Source organism: Morone saxatilis, unplaced genomic scaffold (genome assembly GCF_004916995.1).
Source record: "Morone saxatilis isolate NCDOM2014 unplaced genomic scaffold, NCSU_SB_2.0 Contig0, whole genome shotgun sequence".
In the NCBI taxonomy this organism is placed as follows: Eukaryota; Metazoa; Chordata; class Actinopteri; family Moronidae; genus Morone; species Morone saxatilis.
The window spans coordinates 10988318-11015972 of record NW_023339650.1 but is presented as its reverse complement, the minus strand read 5'-3'; the positions used below and the strand labels follow the sequence as shown (position 1 = coordinate 11015972).

General features: G+C 42.3%; 2 protein-coding genes across 3 annotated transcripts in view; both read right to left on the bottom strand.

The window, feature by feature from the left end:
• Nucleotides 1-1374: 1374 nt before the first annotated feature.
• Nucleotides 1375-5613, bottom strand: prdm14 (PR domain containing 14). The gene is made up of 8 exons (XM_035655182.1): nucleotides 4986-5613; nucleotides 4662-4715; nucleotides 4395-4555; nucleotides 4019-4289; nucleotides 3733-3935; nucleotides 3218-3319; nucleotides 1990-2209; nucleotides 1375-1538 (listed from the first exon to the last, which is right to left on the bottom strand). The coding sequence occupies exons 1-8, from the start codon at nucleotides 5611-5613 to the stop codon at nucleotides 1375-1377; spliced, it is 1803 nt and encodes a 600-aa protein (XP_035511075.1).
• Nucleotides 5614-7840: 2227 nt separating this feature from the next.
• ncoa2 (nuclear receptor coactivator 2) overlaps nucleotides 7841-27655 on the bottom strand; it is a gene marked incomplete in the record, with an annotated part of 54326 nt that continues 34511 nt past the window's right edge. The window contains 14 exon segments of one of the 2 annotated variants that reach the window (XM_035665027.1): nucleotides 7841-11212; nucleotides 12472-12685; nucleotides 13028-13205; nucleotides 14069-14537; nucleotides 14740-14817; nucleotides 15298-15585; nucleotides 15691-15865; nucleotides 16092-16221; nucleotides 16689-16892; nucleotides 17671-17877; nucleotides 18031-18229; nucleotides 23885-25244; nucleotides 25661-25808; nucleotides 26088-26228. In XM_035665027.1, coding sequence (XP_035520920.1) covers nucleotides 11201-11212; nucleotides 12472-12685; nucleotides 13028-13205; nucleotides 14069-14537; nucleotides 14740-14817; nucleotides 15298-15585; nucleotides 15691-15865; nucleotides 16092-16221; nucleotides 16689-16892; nucleotides 17671-17877; nucleotides 18031-18229; nucleotides 23885-25244; nucleotides 25661-25808; nucleotides 26088-26228 — 3803 coding nt within the window. 2 annotated transcript variants of the gene reach the window in all.

Here is a 27655-nt window from a genome sequence, read left to right as displayed (position 1 = left end):
CTATCTATCTATCTATCTACAACACATGTAGGACAGTTGGTGACAGTGTGAGGGCAGATGTCAGTCATGGCAAGCTCTTTTGTGCGTGGAGCAATAGACCACCTTACTGCTGAACTCTATTGTCATTCATTTGGTCCAGTAGGGTTTGTTAATTTTTACTGTGAGCATGCAGTCCCCAATTCATCACTTGGCTACATACACTAGACAGTGGACGCACACAAAAGGGACACATGCACAGACTGGACTGATGCACTGGCGATAAATAGACCTGTACACACACACACAGGCATGCAACTGCCTGCAAAATGTTTACCAAGACACCATTCATGAAGCATTATCTGAATGTTTAACAACTTTACACTCTCTTTTTTACTGCACTGATGGTCACTACAGAAGACACAGCAAAATAAAAATGTGAATATTATAATGGATAAAAAAAGTTTAGTGTATAATTGATTTCATTAAACCTTTGTTTTGTCTTTCATGTAAAATTATTTTATTTTATTGTCACAGCTCTGGCAAAAATCATTAATCCTTTACTCAAAAATATAACTAAGTGTAAAGACCTTTGTAATTGTAATAGATACTAAAATCCTATGTTTGTGGTGTATTAATTCGTTTTGAACCAATTTACTAACTCTAATTGAGATTTTAATGGATGACCGGGCTCAATATAAACAAAAACAAACAATCTTGTTTCCATGCGCTGATTTTTTTATTTGTTAATCATGAAAAAGCAGACGCTCATAGGGAACAAACGAGGACACTTTCGATTGCTTTTGCAGCCTTACATTACAGTAAAAAATATTATCATACATTATAAATTAAGAGAGGGTATAACATTTACTTTATACACAAATAGGCTCAAATCTACAATGATAAAAATAGCTTTGCTTTTTAAGCTTATTCGATGCAAGAAAACCCAACGTAATAATAATAATAATAATAATAATAATAATAATAATAATAATACGTTGTTATTTTTACTATAGAATCACATTGAGTTCACAAAACCATTACAGAATGAAAGCAACAAAACAAAACAAAACAAAACACAGACAACATATTTGAACATATTATAAATAGATTTAGACACATTTTTTTTTGCCGACAATTTAAATTATGATGAGCCTATTTAAATAGACCTATTATAGAACAACATTTTTTTCTCAAGCAGCATTTACATAAAGAAAAACCACGAGATCCTACCTTACAGGCCTGATTAATTATCTCTCATGGCAGTGCCACAATGTTCCTGCGTGGATTTAGTCTTCCTGTGATATTTGTGCCGTCTAAAATCCACAAAATGATTACGCACAATTAGAATGGTTGTCTTTGTCAGGATTTACTCAGTACATATTAGGCCGTGTTGGACTAGTTCCAGGGCCGATATTCTGGGTTTAAAACTGTTAACCCGGTGTATGGGAGGTTTTGTCCGGTGTTTTTCTGTAATTTTGGATTGTCCTTCACTGGAAACACGGAGTCCTTCTGAAATCCACTCCCCGGAGAAGACGGAAGAACTGTGCTGTCCAAGATTTCTGCAGAGCAAGAAAATAGCTTAATAAATAACCAGTTTCCAAGGCAAGCAATGCAACATTTTCCTTTTGCGGCCTACAATATTTATTTTATAATAAGTTAAAGACAAAAGTTGGCTTGTAAATGAAAAGAAACCAACACCAGATTCTAAAAAGTATTAATTTCAACGCTTATGTTGTCATTAAAATACACAATTTTCACATAATAGCCTGATTTGTTACGAATTTACCCTATTATGGGATAAAAATAATAAATGGTATTTTACCTCTATTAATAGCCTACTCGATTGCTTAAATTAAATTTAAATGTGTTTCTTATATCCACCTTATTACAATTATATCCACAGAAATGACAGAAAGAGACCTGAGGCCCTTTTTATGCTAAATTCAAGTGGCACTCCATCATATTTAGATCTTTAACTCTAATATTGTATTCAGAAAAATAAATGCTTACTTTTATGAGTGTTCATGTGGTACTGAAGTTCCTGCTCATCTTGAAAAGCAGCTCCGCAGAGGTTGCAGGGACAGAGCTTGTCCTTGGCGTGGGTCCGCCGGACGTGGCTGTCGTGGGCGGCGTGTGAAGCGAAGGCCTTCCCGCAGTGCTTGCACTTGAAGGGCCGCTCCCCGGAGTGCTGGCGGATGTGTGTGCGCAAAATACTGGAGGCAGTGAAGGCCTGGAGGAGAAGGAAGGAGAAATAAAAACACATTTTTAATTTTCAGCTATGTTAAATGAATCATTTATGATGTATAATGATGGCAGGATAAACATATTTTAGCAGGTGAAGGGTGTTATGGGAGTTTAAAAAATAGATACTGTTTTATATTAGCTAGCTCTTTTAATTAAGTTCATTTGAAGCTATATGTGTCACCTCTAACAGTAGCCAGTTTTAATTTAATGACTTTATGGAACGAATATTGCTAAAAAATAAATACAAAAGAAGGCAAATTGTCCAATATGTTCCATTATTTTCGTTGTTTTTTAAAGGCCATAGCTAATGTTAGCCCTTTTAAAATGACTGTCTGCTTGCTTAAATCGTCCCAGATACGGAGAAAGGGGGCTTCGGTTAAACAAAACCCTCTCTGGGTGCATAAAAACGGGGAGGATATCGAGAGAGAGAGAGAAAGAACAAAACAAAAAACTCCACTTCTGCTCATTCCAAGGGCCGTAAATTAAAAGTATAACCTCGGCAGACAAAAGGGTGGGTGTACATCTGGCGATAATTAGCATGTAAGTGTCTCCGCGGAGCGTGCCCGTCGAGAGAGACAATAATGAGCGGCTCCAGCCAAATGCACCATGAAACGAGGAAGCAGTAAATGGATCCGAATGGGTGCGGGTTTAAAAGAGGTGCAGGAGGAAGAGGAGTAAGGAGGAGTAAAAGAAGGCCTGTACTCATTGAACCAGAAGGGGCAACTCAAATCATTACTATCCTGGAAGATAAAAGCCTTAAATACTTCCATTAGGGGAATGTCTCTTTTTTTCTTGAATAAAAACCATACGGTTACATAATACATTATATAAATCAAATTCAAACATTTAAAGACATTTCAATAGGCTACATAACTCCTTGGCCTACTTCTGATAAATTGTGCTTGAGTGTGACTTTTAAACACAGTGCATTTTACAGGTTGGATCCATGCTATAACTTTGGAGAAGGAGAAACAAAAATAAACCCTTCTCTTACCTTATTGCAGTAGACACACTTGTACGGCCGCTCTCCGGAGTGCACACGCATGTGTTTGTTGAGACTGGACGACTGGGAGAAGCTCTTTCCACACACTGAGCACTGCAGATCAGACACATGTAAGACATCAGTGTGAGTAAAAGCTGTTAAATGTGCCATCACCTCTAAACTCGTGTACAGTTAGATGGGAGAATGTAACATTATATAGAAGTTTCCAACAAAGAAAATGTGTTTTTTAATAACTAATTTAGCTGATATTGTTTAGTTGTGATGCTTTGCCACCAACCAGAGGTCTTACAGTAATTGGCCTTTTTAGGAGGCCTAATTAAAACCTGCTGCACTGGCTTCGAAGTGGCGCTGTAGGGAGCTGTCCTTTCAGCACCACACAAACTTTTGCATGCACATAGATCGACTTTACTGCATGATGTAATGATGTCATGATGTCATGGTCTGCAGTATGGATGCCGTGCACTAAATGCAACAGACATGCACGCCCATGCGCACTGTGTCCGTACCTTGTGAGGCCTGTGTTTTTCGTGAACGTGTAAGATGTGGATCCTTAATCTGTCTCTCTTCTCGAAGGATCTGTTGCAGAGGTGACAGGGGAACTTTCTGTCTCCCTGGTCCACGCAGCGCGTGTACTTCAGGTGCTTGTCTCTGTAGTATTTGTATGCAAACACCTTCCCACATCTGTCACACTTGAAGCCCTCACCAGTATCTGGAGGGGGGAAAAAATCTATGTTAAGTATGATAAAACTAAGCAGAAAGTTAAAGCAAACCAGCAGAAGGTTAGATCCTGACCTTCAGTGGGAGGGGGCACGTTGCTGTCCTCTCTGGGGTCTTTCAGGGTGAGAGGGATGCCGAGGAACTGCATGTAGCAGTCTCCGTACCACACCAGCAGCTCCTGCCCAGGTCGGATCTCTTTACAGGCCTCATAGAAGATCTGACCCTGGATCTGCACAGCGATCAGGTTCTGCTCGTCTGGGAATCGAGCACACTTCACCAAAGACATCCAGTTCCCTGAGCCTCCCCTGCCGTCCACAAAATGACTTAACCGGCCGTTTTCAAACACCTGAATGAGAGAAAAGAGTGTTTTTTTGTTTGCTTTAGATAAAGGAGCTTAAACAATCAGAGGAATTTCTTTATATGCTAGACAGGTCTTTGGATCAGGACTTACCTCCCACATCAGCGTGTTGTCGTCGTATGTTTTAATCTCGCTGGTATTGACCAGTTTTCCTTGGAAGGGTCCGAAGCGTGTGCCTTTAGGGATGCTGCTTTTGTCTGTGAACACTCCACGGTGTGAGACGTTTCCCCAGGCTGTCTGCAGGATGGTTAACCCTGCAACAGTGCCAAAAACAGTGTCAGATCTCTGCCGTGCCATCACGAGTTCAGAATAAAAACGGAATGAAAGTGTTTTATGAACAGAAAGTTTGGGAAGTCTTACCCTCTGGAAGTTCAAGTGTTTCTTTGTCCAGAGGGAGAATGTGAGAGTCAGACACTGGAGAGGAAAAGCAGAAATGAGCAACTTAAGCACATTTCTGGGTGAATTCAAGTATAATAACACTAATAATAATGGTAATTGGGCTTTTTGGTGTGATAAGCAATATTAGACTATTAGACCTATAATCAACAGACAGATCCACATGTTTGTCTTTTTTTTTTTTTTTACATTTGCTTGCAGGATACTAGTAAAACCAAGGCCAATATGCCGTTTTATCTTTTCATATAAAACTAAATGAAAGTCCAATAACTTAAGCAGAAGTCTCACCTGTCTTTTCGGGCAGGATCAGTCCTGAGATAGCGTGGCTTCGCTCCTGGCTGCCAGAGTAACCGTACAGCACCATGAACAAGTCGTCCTCGCTAAAATTATAAGGGGTGAGCGTTTTTTCCGGCGACAGCTCCGCGCTCCGTAGGCGAAACAAACTCTCCTTGGGCGGCGAGGTGGCAGAGGAAGAGACAGAGGAGGACCGGTCACTGGACGGGCTGCTGAAGTCCGAGGACAGGGGACCAGCGGCGTGCTCCGTCACCACAGCTGCCAGCTCCTCTGGTTTGGAGTAGAGCGGGTGTCCGGGCAACATCTGGCTCAGGTAAGGGAAGCCGGAGGCGTTCAACATGTGTTCGTGCAGGAGCGAGGCGTGGTGGCCGCCCTGGCCGAGGTACGGAGGGGCTCCGCCGGGCATGCTGATCTGCAGGGACGCCTGAGTGTCCGACACCAGACGGCCGAGGGACTTGAGCGGGTGGAGGAGGTTGTGAGTCCGCGGGAAGAAGTCCATGTAGTGATGGGGGCCGGGGAGAGGGGCAGGGTAGAAGCCCCGTGCGGGACTGCCTTTCAGCATGCCGGCTTGGAAGCACTTGTCCTTCAGCACTACAGGGATGCTGGACAGGGACACCGACATGGTGAAGCAAAGGTTCAAATGGAGAGTGGATCCTTCAGTGGATGAGGGAGAGAAGAAGAAGGGGGGGTGGGAGAGGAAGTGGGGGTGAGTTATAAAAGTTTAATGCAAAAAATCTAAAAAAGGAAACATGACATCAAGAGAGGTTGACTACACCACCCTTTTAAGCCCTTACTTAAGTAATTCAACAACAACAATCAGCTAAAATAATGCTGTATGTAGTACATTTCATTAAATGTCATGATCCTGAGAGGAAATTATGGTATAAAAAGAACAATAGGCTTCAAATTAATTATTAAGAACCAAAAACACACTTTTTCCAATTAGTACATTTAACAATATTATGATTAACCAACAACTTATAACTCATATCCAGAATTTCCCTTTAAAAACCTCACCTATGGACTAGTGCATATGAAAACATTGGGCAAATATTGAACGGATCTATTGCATTATAAGTAAAAGCTATCCACAGTGAAATTGGACAGCCGATTTTGCAATATTTCCAGCTGAGAGGACACACACCAGACACACACCCGATGTTCATCAGTGGCTTTAAATGGCCCACTGGAACACGGTGCGTTGTTTTTGGGGCACCGTTCACCAATCAGCCAGTAAATAGAGAGACAAATCAGGGTCATGACACTAATTAAAGAAGAGTCGGCCAGAGCAGAGGTCAACATTAATGAAGCATTTTATAGACTTTGCAATTACGGTACAGTCACTGCAAAAAAACCCAACTCATCAGCAGCAGAATTATTGGAGCAATATAGGGAAATTATATAATCAAGAAAAATACAACTTCCTAAATAAACAGGAATACACTATAAATAAACTATCTTAATCCTCTAGTATTTTTATTTAAAGAACAAGGCCTCTAACATAAATTAGGAGTCGCAGTGAATTCACTCTGTAATTTTCTCTACAGAAACATGCAGCAGTTTGGCTGTTGCAGTGATCTTTCATCCATTTTGAGAAGAAGCTTACCTTGTTCAATAAATGAAAGATGTTTCACAGTGAAGTTGTCTCTGTCATGTCCGCAGGCTTTCAGTTTCAGCAACCTCCCGTACAAATCTCCAAATTGTGCAGGGGTTAAGCAGCGGGTCTTAGAACTTGAGAGTGCGTGTGTGTGTGCTGCAGGAGCCTTTCTGTCTTTCTGTTGGTCTGTGGTCATCTGAGGGCACCTATACTGTACAGCCAGGTCTGCTGGAGATGCTTCCCAGCACCTTCTTCCTATTGGCCAGGAATCAGCTCAGCCTCATGCATCTCAATGCCCCCACAGGAATACATTTTCTCAGGGACAGCCCACCCCTTTAACTTCTCCACAACAGTCTGCTTTCTCTGCCACACAATGAGGCTGATTGAGAGAGGTTCCCAAACATTTCCATACGGGGACCCCCACCCCAACACACACACTCGGTACGATTTTATCTGAGGGACCCCCTGTGGAGTATAGACATGTGTTGTTATGACTTGGATGTGGTGAATTAGGAAGAGAGAAAAGAATGGTCGAAATAGGCTTTTATAGGATACATCTTTCTCTGTCCACCGAGAAAATGAATAAAACTGAAACGAATCCGAATCAGTTATTTGGTATAGTTTAGACGGCATACTATAGAGATCTGGGGATTCTGGATCATATTTGTGCTTTTCTGTTGAATATATATTCTTACTGACTTCTTGTGAGCATTGTGTAGACTCATCTAGGGACAGACATTGCAAACTATAGGCAAAATGCTGTATGTATCGTTGTTCTATGCAGCCCATTTGTCCCCATAAACATCAAATAACTAAACAAATATGTCTACACATTAACTCACGTATTTATAATATTTATTATAGGCTATTCGCATTAAATTACAGTGAATATTAGCATGCACACAAAAACGAAAACTCAATACATTTCTGGAGAAAGTTTTGTTTTTAATTTCTCATGCAAATATTGTCATCTTAAAATACAACATGTTACAGTTAAATTGCATTTACTTTAATGTTCATATCGCAGTTTATTTGTATTCCTCGTTGAATTAAAATTTTCGATTAAATTAAATTCGATTAAAAGCCGGTTTTTCTCACCGTTTCAGTCTGCAAAGTTATATTAGTTCCTTGTGCATTTTTTTTATATATTGGAAAGCTCAATGACAAGTTAATTCATTTAATTCTTTTTTTAAAAGCAAAAAATCACCTCTTACCACTTCCAATCCCACGAAATAAGAGTCACTCGATTAAATACTGCAATAACAGAATTCTTTATTTACAAGGCAAATAGCATCAGCGAAGCCATATTAGTTCACAACTTGCATAACTGTGGTTTTAACTTCTCTTGTATATCTAATTTTGCATAAAACGCTCACACACGGATACAAAGATGGATGCGGGTATACAGTGTGATTGTGAACAATGCAGAAAAAAAAATATCTCGGGAAAACACAACAGTAAGCTTTCTTGAGAAAGTCCATATAGTATATTACATATTGCTTCAATATCCCTATGTATCATCTTTTCCATACAAACAGTGAGGGAGGGGGAGGGAGGGGGGAGGAAATGAAATAACAGAGTCTTCAACCCAACACAGAACAGAGAGCAATGAGGAGAGACGGTTCAACTGCGGCCGAGTCTCCAGCAACTGCACAGAGTCGAACAATGATGCACCCATTCAATATTGTACACAAGTCATTATACAAATTTATACAGACAGCGGTGTAATGTACAAGAACGAGAACGGACGAAATCTAAGGCATTATGCTAGGGTTTTTAGCATTTCAAGGTTGCATCTTAGCTCTAAGAAATTGGCAGACAATACAAAAGGGCATTTAAAGTTCTTCAAAACCATAAGTTAAAGAGAAAAAATATTTTCGTTTAGTGGGTCCAAAGCCTGGATATTTGTAAGGGGCAAAGTTCATTTATTTGCACCTGTCCTCATTATAAATGCTAAAAAAATGCATTGCTACCACATGGCTTTAAATCTTTTCAAAATCTTGACAATCTTTGGAAATTTGCAAAGGGCTGTGAATCATTCTTTAAAATGGCTCAAAAAGGCTTGTTCTGCACGACTGTATGATACAATCAAAACAGCATTTATCAAAAAAGTGTGATTTTCTCCTGTAGGCCTGCAGCAAAACAACTGCAGGACATCTGCAATGATGACAACCAAAACAGTAACGCAGACTTCCTTTGTCCCAAAGTTGACTTGCTACAGCTTCAATTTCATGTAGAACTTAATTTAAAAGAAAAAAGAAAAGAAAGAAGCAACAATGGGCAAACTTCCTACCTAAATGCAGAGAAGAGCACGGTGCAACTGTACAACATCACGTTGTCAACATGTTGACAATACACACCATCAGTCACATCCTTAGGCCTTATATGACAATACATTCAGAATGATTCTCTTCCTGTTTTATGCTGCAACATCTACATTAGACCCTGTTAAGTGACATCATAAATTTCTTGTTTTCTGTGGGCCTCAAAGCATGCTAACCAACAGGTCGTCTCTCACTATGAAAACAAAAGCTGGTAGAATTCAGAAATCCAATTGAAAGGTGAGGGTTATTTGGCTTGCTCCAAGTCTGTCCTGGGTTAAAATAGTTGATATAAAAAGGTTTGTTTTTTTTGTTGAGGAAAATGTACTTTTGAGGTTAGAGAAGATGACTTGCTTTAGATCTTGTGAAGGTCAAACCAAACCCCTACTGGGGCACAAGAATAGCATGTCATTACTGAACACTTTAAAGTTGAACTAACTGCCTGAGGTCATAAAATATGGCTAAGTGTCTGTCAGAGCAGGTCTCATGAACCGTGCAGTCTTAACTCTGACCTCTGCTATAGAAGAAGGCTAGAGGCAGAGAGGGTGTGTGTCAACAAGGGGATCACAAAGTACTTCCCTCTCCAGTCCTCAGCCAATGCTGCATAATCTAACAGGAACGCTGTGTGTGGATGTAGACTTTCTTGGTACAAACTGCAATAAAAAAACTGTGTTTAATACTGCATCCAAACGTGGAGCAAAAATGTGTCCTTTTTATTCAGGAAACTGTACAAAAATTACAAAAACAAAAACACAAAAAAACCCCAAGAGTTTCTCAAGTAATCGTTATTGCTTGTTTACATCACACCAGAACAGTTTGCACCTAGCAGCTTGTATGAAGCATTTTTCACTCCAGACAACATAGAAAGCACACTTCTGTTATTTTTTTTTGAGTTATTGTATGGCTGTGTTGAAGTTGACAGGTTTTTTTTTTTTCTCCTTTTTTGTGGTGTTCTATGCTAAAGGCAGAGAAGCAAGCGATAATCTGTACACTGTATACACAGCACACCCCCTTACAACCCTTCCCCACCTCCCACCCACACCCCCTGTCTGCATCGTACCAGAACATCAGAACGTGAAGGCTCCCACTCCACTTCCCAAAAAAAAACAAAAAACAAAAAAACAAAAAAACAAAACCCCAAACTTGCTCTGCTTCAAAAGGGAGTTGTGACCAGACGGGGAACCAAACCCAAAGGAATAAAATAAATAGGAAAGAAAATGTTTTACTTATTGTTATGTACAATCTCTGTAATTCATTTTTAAACCATATATGATTTTGACATCTTCTTCTGAAACTACAGGACCAAAACATAATCCATTATTCAGGTTAATAGAAGAATCTTCTCAGAAAGAATACAACCATTACTGTTAAAATTATAAAAAAAGTGCCTCTTTCACACTTTTAGAAATATTTTTTCTTGTTGCTACTAGGATAAAGAATCATCTACAATAATTAAAATGAATCTATACAGAAAAATAAAACTTAATTTAATACACTATATAAACCTCTTGACTAAATTAGTCTAATCATACAAATCACCATTCCACTCAAACCATTCTTCTGCAGTGTTTTTCAAGATCAGTTTTTTCAACCATATCTTCATTCTACATCTTAATTCTCACAACAAGAAAAAAAAAACAAAAAAAAAACAAACAAAAAACAACTAAAATAATAATAAAATAAAGAACAGCAAAAAGGCAAAACCGGCTAAGTGTTTGAGCTCCGTCCATAAATTTAAACATAACTTGGAGTCTTTGCTGCCATTTTGGAACTATGTGGAAATGTCACAAATGTGTGAGAAAGGTAGGACATAAAAGAAAAATCAGTGTACGTCATTTTTGAGATGAGATTGTAAATGGCCGCTGTCCACTGAGAGGAATACATTCATCAGAACAAGGGATCCCACCCACTGCTGCCCCCTTAGGTCAGTGTCCCCCCACCAGGAGGCCTACAGTAAGTCACACTACGGTGAATGCAGCTGGACAGGCAGACAGACTGGCTCATCACAAGGCTCTCCTCCAGGAGGGTTAGGCATGTTGTACAGAGATCCACAATCCTTCCGCAGCCCTCTTCACTCTCCTGTGTCTGTTCGGGGCCGGGCTCCTCCGGGGATGCCGAAGAGGCCCAGCTGGGACAGACTGGCAAACTTGGGCTGGGGAGGTGGGGTCAGGGCACGGCCTGGCTGGTTCAAGGGGCAGTCGGTTGGTTACATGTTTGTACAATTTTTAAAGGGCCGACGTGCTCCTTGCACCAGCTGATCACTGAGGTTCAGGTTAAGAACTCCATGAGGGTCAACAGTATTTCTGCAGAGAAACAACATGCAACTTGTAAAGCATTTAATAAACACACAATCCAACAGCAGTGTTTGCTTAACTTGAACTTGCAGAACTTGAACTTGTCTGAAGTAAATCAGCCACATGTGCAAAATGCTATAAACAATTAGAAACCATCATCTTGGAACACACCATCAAGCCTAAAACAAGTCAGTAAATCACAAAAGCCTGCACTAATGGCCAAACGGTAAATAATTGAAATAATCTAAGTGCCAATATATTTCTATAATCCTAGAAGGAGAATAAATCAAGTGACAGATATACTGGTATGTTACAACAGTCTGAAGTGCAGACAATCAAACAGCAGCACCTTGGTTAAATATTCATGGCCCTTTATTGGGCTTAAAAGCATCACAGATAACAACAGTGCATTCCACATATCCAACAATGCCAGGGAGACAAAGGAAGAAAGATTAACTTGGTTGATATTAAATAATCACCACCATTAATTGCATGTAGACAAATGACCTCACTGAAAATCTGGTAAGCGTACAAATGTTTTCCCTTTGTCAACATGTGAAAATTGACTTTTCATCTTGACAAATCTAATTTTATTATGTATGTATATGTGTGGAGAGTGTGTGCACGTTGGACAGCTCTGTGCCATAAAGAGTCACGTTTTTACATGTTAAGTCTGAAACAGCTGATTAGTCTTAAGTCTAGACAGGCCGGCTTTTGAACATCATACAGTAACATCTATACAGTCTAAATGGTCTGGCTCTAAAGTGCCCACTGCTAATTACATCATTGTCCTCTAAGTTCAAGTGAAGCATCAGAACTCCAGCTGGAAGAGTTACGTAAACTACTGAGTAAATTATTCACTAGCACGGCTGTTCAATAAGTGTACCCAAACACTTAGGGTCTTACGATAAGACAAACACATACATAAGCAGCCTGGAGTGGGGAGGAAGAAAGATGAACCTTTTAGTTTTCTTGGTCCCCTGATTATTGTGTAAAACTGTAAGGAGCCCAGTTTGTTAACCTCTAAGGCTTAAACTCTCAAAGTGTCTGAATTATATTCCTACAAGAGGCTAATGTAAAGGGACACCCTGAGGATGTTACCGGGGCACTCGAAAACCTCTAATTTGGTCTGGCCATGCTTAACGATGTCCAACTGTGAAACACTTGAAAATCACAAAAATCATGTAATTCTTGCTCTTACCAGTTCCAAAAGTATCTTTTTTACCCCATTCAGAGAATTATTGTGTCAGCATTTGCCTGGTATTTACCTGTTCTTGCCCCATGGAGGGCAAGCCGGGTGAGGGCCCTGAGGCCATGGACGTGACACTCATCTGTCCGGCCATCTGGCCCATGCTGCTCATGCTGCTGGTTGCCATGTTGGGGGCCATGGAGACGTTGTTGAGGTTCATACCATTGCCGTTGTACATGTTGCTGTTATTCTGCTGGGTGAACTGCGGAGACGCCTGCTGCTGCGAGAACATACTGGGGAGAGGGGAGAAACAGCTGATCAAGATGGGCGAGCTCAAACAGTTTGCAATGGAGGCAAAAGTTAGGAGTACTAAGGAAAGTACATGTTTGGAAGGTATTCGATTGGAACCTGAGCATTATTTAAAGTTTCTAAGAAGCTTGTACATAATTCATAGCAAAAACTAATTTTACAACAAATTTTAAGGAAAGTTCTGCACTTATAGGGAACATCTTTTTATCTATGATTTATGGACATTTATCCACAATGGACACCAGAGATATCGACATTAAGTCACACAGAATTGAATTCATCAGACACTAAGGGTTTATTAGGGTGTAAGTTTTGCTCATCTTTACCTGTTGCCTCCCATGTTGCCCTGTGGCCAGCCGTTCATGTCAGGGGAGCCCTGGAAAGCAGCGTTTCCTTGGCCCTGCTGCATCATTGGGGACTGTGTGTGGGCCATGCGAGGAGAAAGCAAGGGGCTCTGTGGTGTGCCGGGACCTCCAAAGCCTCCGTCGGCCTGTTGGCTCATACCTGTGGTGTGGACGCATCAAAACAGGTCAAGCAGACTGGACCTGCAGAGACTCAAATACAGTCCAATGTACTGAGTGGAGCAAATGTTAACATTCTATGTAATTTACACAGTCATGCAACATAAAGACACTTTGGCAGAGAATGAGCAACTGAGCAAGCATGATGGTTAGTGCGACTGAAGACTGTCCATTCCAGTCTGCATTCAGGACTACTGACAGGCACTTCAATACTTTGTACATGCATATAGGCAGGAAAGGAACTAGGAAGAAAGGGAATAAGGAGATGGCTTAGGAGAAAAAGGACAGAGGGAATTAATATCTAATGGAAGTTATCGCTCTGTACGAACCCACAGGCCAGAATCAGATTAAGGAGTGAAGAATAAATCAAACATGTCATTATACAAATCTGTATTATATGCGATTATCAGATTATGCCCAGATTACACACACACTGTCAGACTGACAGGCACAGCCTTAATTATTGCTCTGCCTGCTCACAATCAACAAAGAGTCAGGTGTCAGTGTGTAGCCTGAGTTAAGCTTTGATTATTGTGCTCCTGGTGCCCTCTGGTGGAGCAAGAGTGTACAGTCAGGACACCATTTTGGACAGTGCACAGAACAATGAGAGTATAAGATCAGACTTGCTGTCAAATATGCTATCAAATTGAAGAGTAAAATATGCAATATGATTTCTATCATTCAATGGCAGCTGATCAGTACATAACATTACAAATCAGATGATTGCCACTACTAAAGCATGTGATGCTGTGCAACTAGAGTCACATCAACACACGGACACAATGGCAAACACACACACAGGTTGTAGGGTGAAGTGTGTGGTAGGCTGGGGTGTGCGAGCAGTACCTGAGTTGGGAAACTGAAAGGCACTGTGCTGCATTTGGGGGCTGAGTACGGCCCCGTACTGTCCGCCCATCATGTTTGTGTTTCCCATCATCATCTGTGAGGAGGAGGAGGAGGTGGAGGAAGAGGAGGAGGTACCATGCAGGTGGAGCTGGGGGTTGGGGGGGAGAGAGGGCAGGCTGGGGGAGAGAGGGGAGGAGAAGGGGCTGGTAGGAGGAGGTGGCGAGGCCAGGCCTGTACTGGTACCGTAGCTGGGTGGGTAGGGGAACTGCTGGGGGTTGGCCTGGGGGATCCGGGGATTACTCATGCCTCCGGCAGCCATGTTGGGCGGCAGGTTGAGGCCCTGGGCTCGCATGGCCATGCTCCGCTGCTGCTGGACCTGCTGGGCCTGCTGCTGCTGCTGTCTCTGTCTCAAGTGATTACTCAGCAGCTCCCGCTGACGCTGTGCCAACATCTGAGCATTGATGGTCCCCTGGAAGTGGAAGGAGAATATATGTGTCAGAATAGAGAAACACGAAAAGCTGTGTCATAGATCTACACAAATTGGGTCTACAACATGACAAACACTGAAATTAAAGCCTTAAATTTACTGCAAGCCATCAACAAAGTAAACACTGCCTATAGTCATAACAATATGTCCTGTGCAGACAGATGGTGTGGCAGTGGTGACCTACCTGGTTTGGAGCACTGGCTCTAAGAGGTAGGTTCACATTTGACACACCACTCATTTGAGTCATCATTGGTTGACGGTTCTGGTAAGACAAGAAACAGAAGAAGAGGTTAGGACAAACACCATCCTCTAACCTATTGGAATCTCTTTAAAATCCTAAATTCCTACACAATTCCTGTACCACAAACTAGTCCAGCTAGTAAATAGTTAAACAATACGAATAAAAAATATCAACACAATAAGTATCCTACATGAGACAATTTGGATTGAAATGATATGAACTGATTTATTATCTAATTCACCATTTCTGTGCAACATAATGAATATTATTCCAGTAAATTCTATGAAAGACCAGCAGGTTGCGGGTAGCCCTAAATATCCAAACTTGCCCTTGTGTAAACAGAAGACCTGCCAAAATGTCAACCTCAAGGATAATTACATAACTTCCGTCTGCGTGTTCAGACAGCTAATGATCAAACAGTGTGGTTACATCAGAAAGATTAAACAATCAATGAACAGAATCCCTTCCAGCAGGGTCAGGACAGTCTAGATGCTCGCGTACCTGCTGTGACTGTAGCCGGTGCTGAAGCTGCAGTCGTAGTGTGTTGGGCTGGTTGGGGACGACCCCAGCTGGCCTGAGTCCGGGCCGTGCCTGCATCCTCATCATGGGATAACCGGGCCGTGGACCCATCTGGCCAGCCATGGGGTGAAAGCCTTGCTCTTGCATGGTGGCTCCAGGGTAGCCCCTTTGGGTCATGTGGGATGGGAATTGCTGGGTGTACATGGGGGGCTTTTGCTCTATCATCATGGAGGGATCCTGGGGGAACTGTTCCGGCTCCAGTGATTGGTTCTGAAACAGACCGCCACAAAAAACGATTAAAAAATGTAGAGCCATAAAAAATAATAATCAAATCACTAAAAGACAATAAAATGTGTTAGGAAGGATTGATCTCACCTGTTCTACAAGAGCAGGGATCCCCAGAGCACGATCGATCTCCTCCAGGCCATCAAAATCTTTCAGTGCGGTGTACAGCTGGGACATCAGGGCTCCCTCGTCTACTGCACTGCCCTCACCAGAGCCGAGCCCCGTACTACACAGCAAATCATCCTGGGCCGCTGGGTGCACCGGCCTGAGCAAAGAGGAGATGAAGCAAGAACTTCATATATTTTCTCAATCCGACTTTTTCCCAGTATAAACTGTAGTAACCTCTTAGTCCAGCAATCTAACTACAACAAAAATACTTATATATAAGCAAATCTGATGAGAAGAGAATCTTAATCTTCAATAGTGAGGCTAATAAGATTTTTCTTTTTGCATTATTAATAATAATTAACTACATGTAACATGTAGCTTACCTGGTCGGATTTACGAAAGCTGTCTGGTCAATGGGCATCATGCTGTCTGGCCAGGGGGCTGTCTGGTTGGGTGGAGCCTGTTGTTGGGAGAAATGGTGACCAGCTATACCAATATCCATATCCGGTTGGGCTAAATAAGGGGAAAAGCACAAAACAAAATAAGACACAATTGTAGACTGTTGTCTTGGCAATTCTGCAATTATCAGGTTATCATGAGAAAAACAATGGGTAACCTAAATGATGGTCAACATTCTCTTAAACCAAGAACAACCAGCACTTATCGCTGGGTTAGATTTTAGTCATTTATTGAGTGCAGTACCATGTCTACCCACTGGGTGGCAACCTTTAACACTGAACAGCTTGAGGTCTTTTCATCTGTGCCTCATCAGTCATCCTGCACCATACCTTTTTGAAGAACAGTGGCTGATAATTCAGCAGAGGGGAATGTATGAAATGAAAGGTTTTCTCAGGTTTCTGTCTTAAAAATCAGCTGGGGAGATTCATTGGTCAATCACCTAAACATAAAACCTCTGTGTAAACTTAAAACTCTATGTAACCTGTATTTAAAAAAAAAAAAAAGGTACACTGAGCTCTTACCATTGGCCATCATTGAGGACTGGAGCATCTGTCGGGGCCCTGGCTGGCTGTTGGGCCTCATGGGAGCACTGTTTGGCCCCATCCGGCCTGGCATGGCACCTTGCTGACCAGGGCCTGACGCTCCCAGAGGAGGGGCAGAGGCTGGACTCGCCCAGCCCTCCTGCTGCTGCATGCCTGGCCTTGGCCCACCTGGAGCCATAAGTCCTGGAGCAGCAAACATACATAGGGAGACAAGAAAGAGTGAGAAATGCCTCAGGACAGACCTCAGTGGATGTCCTCCGTCCCCATGACGCAACGGTGTGATATAAGGGGAAAAGCCATCTATGTGGTAGTGGGGGATGTTTAAGGACTGCTAATATGTGGGAGTTACAGTGAGAGAAACTTTGTGCCAGTGTGGGTGACTAAATATTTCCTGTCACAGGAAGTGAGTCACAGTGCCATGACATGATATGTCACAGGCTGAGAGCGACACACAGATAGAGGAAAAAGGGTCTTTCCTCAGAATTTGAAAAGAAGCAACAAATGTTAACAAAATCAGTCAAAAAGATGTAACTGTGCTTCATGAAGCGGTTGTGCCACTGTGAGATTGAGTAGAAGTCACACATCAGAAAAACCTGACATAATAAGTTAAAAGGAGATTTATATGTAATAATGAAGCCAGTGAGTAACTATGAGACTAATTGAAATGTATTCAATTCTTTGTTGAATTTTAGTGCTTTTAGGTTGATGCCTACTCTAAAACAGATGTGTAAGGACGTGTAATCCTTGCTTTATAGCCAATTTCTCCACAAGGTTACTGTATTTTTAACTTTGCTGCACACATAATCCTATGTAGGAAGTGCATTAATCTTTAAACAGACACTGGTTAAATGTTTTTTTTTTTTTTAAATCAAGGCACACATGAATAACAATGGTAATAGCACACACATTCACACAAAATCATTATAAACTGTGACCACAAAATCACAACCGTCACACCCACCTGTGCTGACCATACCGGCCTGGTTAGCCATCATGCCGTGACTTCCCACCATGCCTTGCTGTTGTTGCTGCTGTATGAGAGTGTATGGGCTAGTGGCCCTTATGGGGTACTGTAATGAGGACTGCTGGGGGGAGACATTCATGTCCAAAGACACACTCCTCACAGGCAGACCCCTTCCTGGCTGGCTTGGTCGGACACCTCCAAAGTCTGAAAACAGGAATAAACAGTTTCAGCCAAATTATTATTATTAATCTAAAAATTAATGTATTTTAAAAATTGTTTTTATAATAATGTGGTCTACTGTGAGGGGGGAAACCCTGGTGTGCACTTTTTTCCCCCCTAAGTAAGTGTGGGACTCACTCGTTGGGCCCATGCCAGTCCCGATGCCCCTGTGTTGCTGCTGCGCTGCCATGGTAGGATTGGTCTCGGACATCTGCAGGATGTCATTGATGATGTTCTGTTTGTCCATGGGACTGGGCAACGAAACAGGCCGCGGCTCACAGAAGAGCTGCGGCTGAGCGTTCTGCAGGTCGTTCAGGATGTCATCCAGCTCTGACGACTGGAGAGAAAAGAGGGAGAGAAAAGGGGAGAGTGTGAAAACAAGAAACAGATGAACCACTTAAGCCTCTATTTAGAAAGCAATTGCTGCTTCACCTGCAGACACACAAACACAAATATACATGTGACAGGCATACACATTTACTGAGAGCAAACTGAGTCTGTAAACACTACAGCACTTGCATGAGGAGTCTTTATCTGAATGATGGGAACAGCAGGCTTGGCCTTGTTTATAATACAGCAGTAACCCCGGGATAAAATGGGACCACTTTCCATCAAATCTAGGCCACACTTCAATTTGACTTAGCTTATCAGACACATACTACTCTTTGCTTACCGGCTGTTGTTTTCAAATGCACAGCTGCATCTGCTCCCCCTTTTAGTCCACAATTTTAATTAGATTAGCACAATGAATCGAAATATTACCAAATTACAATATGGCCACGTGCAATATGCCAACTGCAGAAGCAATATGCAAATTGCAAGAGCTGTGATGTTTTGACAAAGGTAAAATGTGTGATAAAACAGCATTATAATGAAGTCATCATGATTTTAATCGTTTTTTTATTTTATTTTATTCAATTTGTAACACAAGAATGATAATTTCGTGAATCGCAATATCTGTCAAAATAATTGCAATATGATATGTATCGTGCAGCCCTAATTTTAATCACATATTTAAGAAAGGCTATATCAATTTCAACATACAACACATGAGTGAAAAACACAGCTAAGTCAGAAAAGATGTGGTTCCTGAAGCTGCTTTCTGCTTCATAACATAGGAGAGCAGCAAGTGGTAGCAAGAGTTTGGTTGGTGCCAAAGTTTGAATTGCTCTGTGCCCCCCTACTGCAAACAGCTGGACTGAGCATGCCCAAAACAGCCCACTACAACCCTATGCAGCCCAAGGCTGCATTCATACACAGCTGGGCTTTGGACTATCTGGCCAGTTTTTGTTTAGTTTTTCACACAACTATCTTAAACAAAGACAAGGCCACACTGGGATCTGGTTTTACTTGCTGGAAATGCTGACTCTAAAAGATGAATTTCTTGGATGTATTTTTTTTGTTTTAGGACACTTTCTCTCTATGACAGGAAGCGGACATAATAACAAGGACACCTATATAACGCAGTCCAAGAGTGGAACATCATTAACTAAATACAAAAGGCAACATTAACTGCAGTATTATTGTTCTGAATTTCATCATACCAAAAAAATGTAAGCTACGGTCAAAACTGAACAGAAACATCAACATCGGTGACCACAGTGCTTCGTAGAGTAGCCCAAGGGACATTGGGTAAATAAGTTGCACTGGCTGCAACTGGCCACGAGAGTGCAGCACACTTGGAATCACTGATGGCTCCTGATCGTGACATACTGTACAGGAGCAGGAAAACAGCACACCAGCCACTGTTTCAATGTTGTACTTCAGTGTTCTAGACAATGATATGTGTCTGTTCGGTATTAACATGCTCCTACACATTACTAGGTGCCCAGAAATGCCTGATAGAATCTTAAGTAACCAAGGACTAATTGTAAGACCTAGTGCTCCTCCGCCTTATTATGTTAGAAAAACATCTTCATATACACAGCAGTGGACAGATAGCCACACAATGCTGATCACTCTAAACAGCAGACAAGCACACAGGATATGTGGCAGAGTATAGCAGAGTGAGGGGTGGGGGGGTGGCGGTGGTGGGAGAGAGAAAAGCCCTAATGAGGTCAGGAATGATGTAATGCTCCTGTACACTCTCAGTTTGCTCTTTTCCTCCTCCTCTCCAATTCTCTCTCCTCCCACTTTCTATTCTCTAGTCTTCTCTAGTTGCTTTTACCCTTAATGGGTCCTATTTCTATCAATCCATGTTACTCTCTTCTTTCAACGCATGTCAACGCATGTAATGCAATCCATATCCTTCTTTTCTGCACCTCAGGCTGGTATATACTGTATTTTGTGAGAACCGCCAGGATTTGTGAAGCCAAATGACCATTATCAAATATTTAGTCTCAAGCCATGTCCAGTTTGCAAGATCCTTGTTTAAATTCTTCACATTAGAACGGGAATGGCACTGGAGGAGCTACTAAGGACATACCGACATCAAAACATGCTGTTTGTTTAAGCCTACACATACATATTTAAACATCTTGTTTGCTTTTCTCTTCAGGCACTCTCTCTTTGTTTAACTGCACACCTAAGAGACAAATAAGAATACTTAGTTGAAAAAAATAAATAAATAAATAGTGAAACTAAAACTTTAACAACTTTCTAAACTCCTCTTTAATTGTGGTTACTTACTAAATTTAAAGAATACAGATCCAGTTATCAGCAGCACTTGCATGTGCTTTGGCAACACGTCCTAGATTTAAAGTATGTTTGATACAGTCGCGTGTGGATCCATCTGGAACTTAAACCAATCACGTCTGTAAATGGACAAGTTGTAATCATTATTAAGTGATACACCTCCTGATCCCAATTTCATGTACAGTATGCGCCAAAATGTCAACATGTATTTAGGGGCAGTAGGACTATTATGCCTCTCTGACCTAGCTTGTGCCATTTCATAGGAAAGGGAACTGAGAGACAGGGTGGGTAAAGCAGAACTGCCACTGTTAAGTAAGGCAAAAGGAAAAGTAATTTCATCCCAGAACCATGTTGGCCTTTTGTCAGCTAAAAAAAAAAGAATATAACATAAACTACTAGTCTATTCCCCGTTTTAAAGAGCTGAAATGGCAATTTTTAAAGTCACAAGAATGGCTGCGACATCATCTGCAATATTTGAAGGTTACTGCCATGTTGGGAGTGTTACTAGTGAGTAGTACTTCTTGTTCCTTCTTTGTTGCAGGTGTTTATTATGAGATGAATCTCATTACATAATTTGAAATAATTTGTACTGACTGATCTGTTCTCCTGTGTAATATCTTGGAGCTTTGAACGCCATGAAAAAGGGAAGTTAAACTCAGTAAATCAACTTCAGTTGCAACACTGAAGGATTATGTTTAAACGCAGGACCTGTAATAAGAATTCCAAGAAATCTGATTTTTAAATGTTCACATATTCACCACTAAAACATGCTCCCAATCTTTTCTAACAGCAGCGCCAACTCTTCAAGTAATGATGGAGGAGCAATTATTTTAATAACATTTCTGACAACTATTGAAATACTCCCTTCCCTTGTGTTTCAGAGGATTACTGGCTCACTAGTTTTTGCAAAACCCTTGGCATATACTGTACAAAAGGACCTGTGTGATGTCGATTACAGTAGATGTGCTTGGCTGTGAGTGAGCATCAATGCAAAATTATGTTTTGGCCTGCAGTTTGAGATTATATCTTTTATAGACAGTAAAGAGGAGAACTGCAGTATTTGGGCCAGCAGAAACTACTGAAGGAATACTTTTTATAAAAGGAAATACACAATATTGAGCTGAGCTACACATGCCAAAGCAATGAACAGCTCATGCTACCACAGGTTCTGTAATATTACTGACAATTATTTGCTTAATTGGACAGATGACAGTGAAGAATATATGTTTTACGTTATGTAATAATGTGATGTAGAATGAAAAGTAACTGAAACATGAACTAAATTAATTATGTGCATTAAAATACAGATACTAATGTAGTGGAAGCAGATTTATTCAACTTCAGTAGACTGTGTTTTTATATGACCGTTTGTAATAACCACGGGAACACACAAATAAAACACACAGTCCTGCCTCCCGTAGGCCCATGGGACTAGATGACCATACCTATACTGTGCTTCCTTCAGCCACCAGCAAAGCCGCTCTTACTGAGCTCTGCTCTGATTTCTCATTTAGCTCTGCTCCAGCCATCAATAATTCAGCCCTCAAACAATCATGAGGAGGAGAGAGGCAGAGGGAGGGAGGGAGATACAGCAGAGAAAACAGTGGGTGAGGTTAGTAGAGAGAAGGATGACTGGACCTTTTAACTAGTACAGTCAGCTTTCACACATGGCCGAGCAGCAATTCACCAGTAAGGAACCGAAACCCACTCACATACATGTAATGGCTCTAATGAAGTCGTGGCTTAGTTCGTGTCTCACAAATGCCCTTGTTCTGGGTGGGAAACCATAGTCTGTGAAATATGTTAAACTGGAATGAGCCATCAGCATCTCGGTTTGAAGCTACGAGTGCTTTAATCACCATCTAACTGTGAAACCCAGATTTTCACTTTTTCATCTGTACGGTCAACACACTGGCCACTTACAGACAATAAAAACTCCAGTATCAAGACAAAATGTTAAGCATCTATTTCTCTCAATTTCTATTTCCCCTCTATTGTTTCTTGTATGGTGCTTGTTCTACAAACACACCACTCCCTCTCCCCTCTATCTCCATGGTAGCAGAGAGGACATGCAGGAGCATATGGCTCATCATTTTCACTCTGCCTGCCGAGGCTGGGCTCTCCTGGGGGTATCTACACCTCTCTCATCTCTCTCTCTTTCTTTGTTCAGTTCAACAGCAGCTCTTATTATCTATCCAATCACCTTTTCCTCTTTCTTTATATGTGCCCAAGTGGCCAAGCACATACTGTACATACACAGCTAGCATGGATAGCCAACTGATGTGCTGTCTGAGGGGTCTGTCTACATGAGAAATCCACAGTTTCTATAGAAAGTGTCCCATAAAGAAGGTAGGAAACAAGAACAAAGTAACCTTTTCACATGCATTTCTACATAAAATGGGACTTTTGCTTAAATTATATTGACAGTGTCACCTTGACTACTGACTGGTCTAAGACATGGGAGGTAATGAGAGAAATAGAGACGCATTTGTGTAATTTAGTGTAATTCTATGTAATTCTGTGGTTTAGCAGTGATGTGTGTGATAGAAATACATTTGCTAGACTCGTATCTTTACCATGTGCTTAGTAAAGCGTGTCATATACACGTTTCCTGTATATAAGGTCACCAAACATTGGTTCTCTTTCCTGCATTAGAGAATCAGCAAGCTGAAACTGCTGCTACACAGAAAATGTTGAGTTTCACCAGCAACACTATCCCTGCTCACTTCCTTTTACTCTTTTCTCCTCTTCTCTCTTTCAGCGCCAGGCCTGACCTGAGCTCTGTGCCAAACCTGAGGATTCTGGCCAAACGCAACCAGGATCAAATGGCTGGAGAACCACAGGGGCTCCTTCCAAATGTCACAGTTGTTTGAAGCTGGCGGACAGCTTCCTTTAGCTTGTGCTGCCAACACATAGGCAGTGAAAGGACCAGATGTGTTTGTATACGTGAATGAAAAAACATGCATGATGTTGTAAGTGTATATGACAGAACTGTAAATCTGAATGTGACTGCATATATGCCACAAATACCATCTGACCTCTACACAGCTAAACCGTTTGTATTTAGCTGTAGCATCCAGCGTGGACATGGGACTTGGAGGAACCAACATCTGCTACCTAACCCAGATTAATGTTCAGACAGAGGCAAGTGGAGCAGTACAGGGCAAAAAAGTTTTGGTTTTTGCAATGGGCTAAAGAGAAGGAGGTTATAAAAATGAGTTTTAGGGCAGCTCTAGATCTTTCCTAATTTCAAATATTGAAATAAATTAGTGAACAAGCTACTTTTCAAACAGGAAGACAACATTTTTCTTTAATGTACACACACAGAGGAGGTGTAGAGCTTTTTGTAAAAACTGACCTGTTCAGCCCGGTCGTATCCTGCGTCTTGTTTCTCCGCCTTGACTAAGGGGTGTTTGCCCCCTTCGACCTTCACCTCCCCAGGCTCCAGCTTAGGGACCTTGTCCTTCAGTACAGTGTCATCCTTATCCAGTAGGTAGCGTAGCAGGGCATTGTCTTTCTTCTTGGGGCTCAAGGGCTCCTGCTTGGGAGCCATTTCTGCCCCAGAAGCTGTACTACCAGCACCCTGGGCCTGTTCCAGCTCTTTGCCGGTGGCCTCCGCAGTGAGTTTGGCCAGATCTACAGGAGACGTACTGTTCTGAAGCAGTTGGTGGAGGATCTTGTGTTTTTCTTTAAGGGATGTGGCATGAGTGTTTCCTCCAGCATGGCCACCCCGGACCCCTGTCCCAGCCTGGTCCTTGCCCTCACCTCCTGCGCCAGGGGACAGGGGTGTCTCCAGAGGTTCTGGCTTGGTGGTGAGCAGTTGCAGTAGCTTGGTGTGGCCCTTGTTGTCATGAAGACGGTTGTGAGCGTCGTGGCCCTCAGAAGGCCCTTCCCTCTCCTCCTTGGGCTCAGCTAGATTGCTCTCTGTCTGACCCTGGGGGTGCCCCTGACCCACCTCTGTGTGAGGTCCAAATGAGTCTCCTGTGCCACCAGTAGTGCCACTGCCTCCTCCAAGTTTTGACATCATATGAGTGTTTACCCCTGACCCCTGTGTCACCCCAGCTGGGGACCCTATTTTCCGGTCTGGAGACCCAAGTGTGTGTGCATGAGGGGGCCCATGCCCATGTCCATGTCCTACACCGTGGCACTCGCTAAGGGCCTGCAGTGCTGACAGAGAACTGCTAGTGTAGCTGTTAGCATGGGTGCTAGTCGTGCTACTACTACCTGCACTTCCAGGCCCTCCACCACACATCCCCACAGGGGAGGGTGAGTGCAGGCCACCTGCTACACGAGGGCTACCCACCCCCCCAGGACTACCTCGGTGCCTGGGTGACAGCATAGAGTTCTGTTGAGGTGGATGGGGCCCACCAGCTGGGCTGGGGCTAGCGCGAGAGGGGCTGTTCATCCTCCAATTGGGGCTTTGCTGCGGTGGTTGCATGCCCCCTGTGTGGTTGTGTGGTGGTGGACAGCCATAACGGTAGCCCTGCATATGGCCCCCCATTGCTGCTGGCTCTCTGGGGCCAGCAGGGCCTGGAGGGGAAAAAGGCGTGCTGTTGCTGCTGATGGTAGTGTCTTGGCCCTGAGGCCCCGAACCTGGCAAACTGCCTGGGGTTGGAGGAGTCATTGAGGGAGTGGAGGAGTTCATCGGTTTGGGAGCCATCCCTGTGGCCTGACTGCCAGGACCCATGTCCTGGCCCATTCCACATACTGTCTGCTCCCTACAGTTTAAAAAACACACAGACACAGATAATACAGCTGATTAGTTCAGTTTCATTCAGTTAGAAAATAGAGAAAATAGCTGTTTATCCTCTATAACATTTTCTTTTGGTAAAAGTACCATTGCTGTTGATTTTTTAAAATATTTTTAGCTTATTAAATGAAGTTGGATCTCCACTGTGTTGGTGGCAGAAGTCTCAGTAGTGACTGGACAAATACAGCCAAACCTCTGCATGTACCGCAGAGACCCAGACCACTAGCAAGCATGGATTTACATAATAACCCATCCATACAGAATACATGAAGCCAACAGGTTCTGCTGCAGGGCGATAACAGGCTAAAACATGCAACCAAGTTCATTCAGCAGATTTGTCTTTCTCTTCCTCTTCCTGACACAGGTGCAGGTAGTGAGACATACCTCTGAAGAATGTGCAGGGACATGTAGAGCTGGGGTTCGTTGGTGGCAGGCGAACGCACCAGTTTACTCTTGGTGTGGGCTGACACGATGGTTCCATCAGAGAGGGAGAAACGGTAGATGGGGCTGAATGCTTGGCCATGGCGGAGAACTGAGGACATATATGCACTTAAATCAATAGATGCACAGAGAATTTTGTTTTTCTGAGGTGATTTATTTGTATATAAATAATGAATAACTCACTCTGGGTTGCCGATAATGTAATGTTTAGGTTTTGTAATGTTTGTTTTTGTAACAGGAATAAAATAATAATTGGATTGAGGGTCTCAAAGGACCCACGACCCATGATTAAATCCCCAATTTATACACATGAAATAACTATCAAGAGACAAAAAATAAACAGGATATTCTTTGCACCAAGTGACATTACCTTCCTGCTGATGTCTCTTGGCAAAAGACATCTCTCCATCATTCTGTAGGTGGAACCTCTGGATGCAGCGCCTCACAAGATCCTCCCAGCCCGGCTTCATGGACGCCCGCAGGAGACTGGTATCCAGGGACGTTATCTTACCTAAACACGGAGGACCGGATTAGGGAAGCTACTGACACGTGCATAAAGCAACACCAGCTAAGCTGATGGGGATTCAATGTTTCTCTAAAACATAAATATGTAGAGAAGCTTGTTGACCAAATGACACTCTTTACTTGGCAACAGCTCTGTGGTTTTGAATTACTGAAATTTTACTCTATTTGCATTGTCATTACAACTTGCTTTAGCTAGAAATGTCTTCTGTGCCATGAAGGCACTGACCATCATCTAAGAACAAAGTCCTGGATACACAATATTAGATTGGCAAACATAAGTACAAATACTGTCAGTACAAACTGTAAGATTACCATGTAGACACTCAATGCAATAGGTAGAGGGATTCATTTTATAAGTAACTGGGGCAGCTTAGGCTCAACCAACTTTAGAGCTCAACAAACACATCTATGCTACCTACGTGTATAAACACAGACACACAGACAAACTCTCGTAGCAGTCTAACACTTGTCCTACCCTGGGACAAGTACCCTGGAGGCAGTGATGCATTTAAAGGGCCAACAAGCAGACTGCTGCTTCATTGACAGCTATAGAGACTGACTAAAGACCTGTCACTCAAACAACTCATAAGAGTAGCATTTTACTACACACCATGTCCAAAAGTTCTCATAGGTAAAAAGATTGCTTTCCAAAGAATTATGAGGGGGAAAAAAAAAAAAATCATACTCTCAATCTTGAATAAGAAAACCACAATACTCTTTTTATCCAGAATCATGCAGCCCTAACAGACAGACACAAAAAGAAACATTGTAGACATACACACATGCACACCTATAGAAGTCTGTGTGGGAAACTACAGTAAATTACTGTCTCATGTCAGTGAGTAACTATGAGTATGTGATTGTGTGCCACACACATGGTAGAAGCACATCAAAGACCAGGTGAAACGCAGACAACTGTTCAGACGGATACTTTACCTCCCAGAGTGCAGACAGAGGCGGGCAGCAGGTTTAACATTCAATCCTAAGGGCCTTTACCAAGGATATAATAATTTTGAAATACCTAAACTGTAGTGTGAGTTGATTTATGGGCTGGCAACATGGGATGAGGTGGAGGTGAGCATGTGCCTGAGTAGAGGCACTATATTATAAAAGGAAAAGCTATTTAAGCAGCTGAGCGTGTGTGAATATGCTCTATCCAATTGGTAGTAGGGGATCTAAACTAAGACCTTCATGGCCTATTAACATTTACTGGACATTGGTCTTCTGCGGGCTATTGGAAAAAATCCACCGGGCATGGCAGGAGCAGAGGATACGTGGCTGGTCTACTTTTGATGGAAGCTGTGACCGACCTGTGTCAAGCAGCACAGAGAAGATTGCATTGGCAGGAAGTCGGGCACAGAAATGGCATAGAGAATGCGGTTAATTTTCAAAATAAAATACCACATGGAGACT

Coding starts and splice junctions, on each gene's coding strand:
- prdm14 (XM_035655182.1), bottom strand. CDS start 5,613: ATGTCGGTGTCCCTGTCCAGCATCCCTGTAGTGCTGAAGGACAAGTGC. Junction 3,936..4,018: donor CGTGCCCCCTCCCACTGAAG/GTCAGGATCTAA, acceptor TCCCCCCTCCAG/ATACTGGTGAGGGCTTCAAG. Junction 2,210..3,217: donor AGTGTGTCTACTGCAATAAG/GTAAGAGAAGGG, acceptor CTTCTCCTCCAG/GCCTTCACTGCCTCCAGTAT.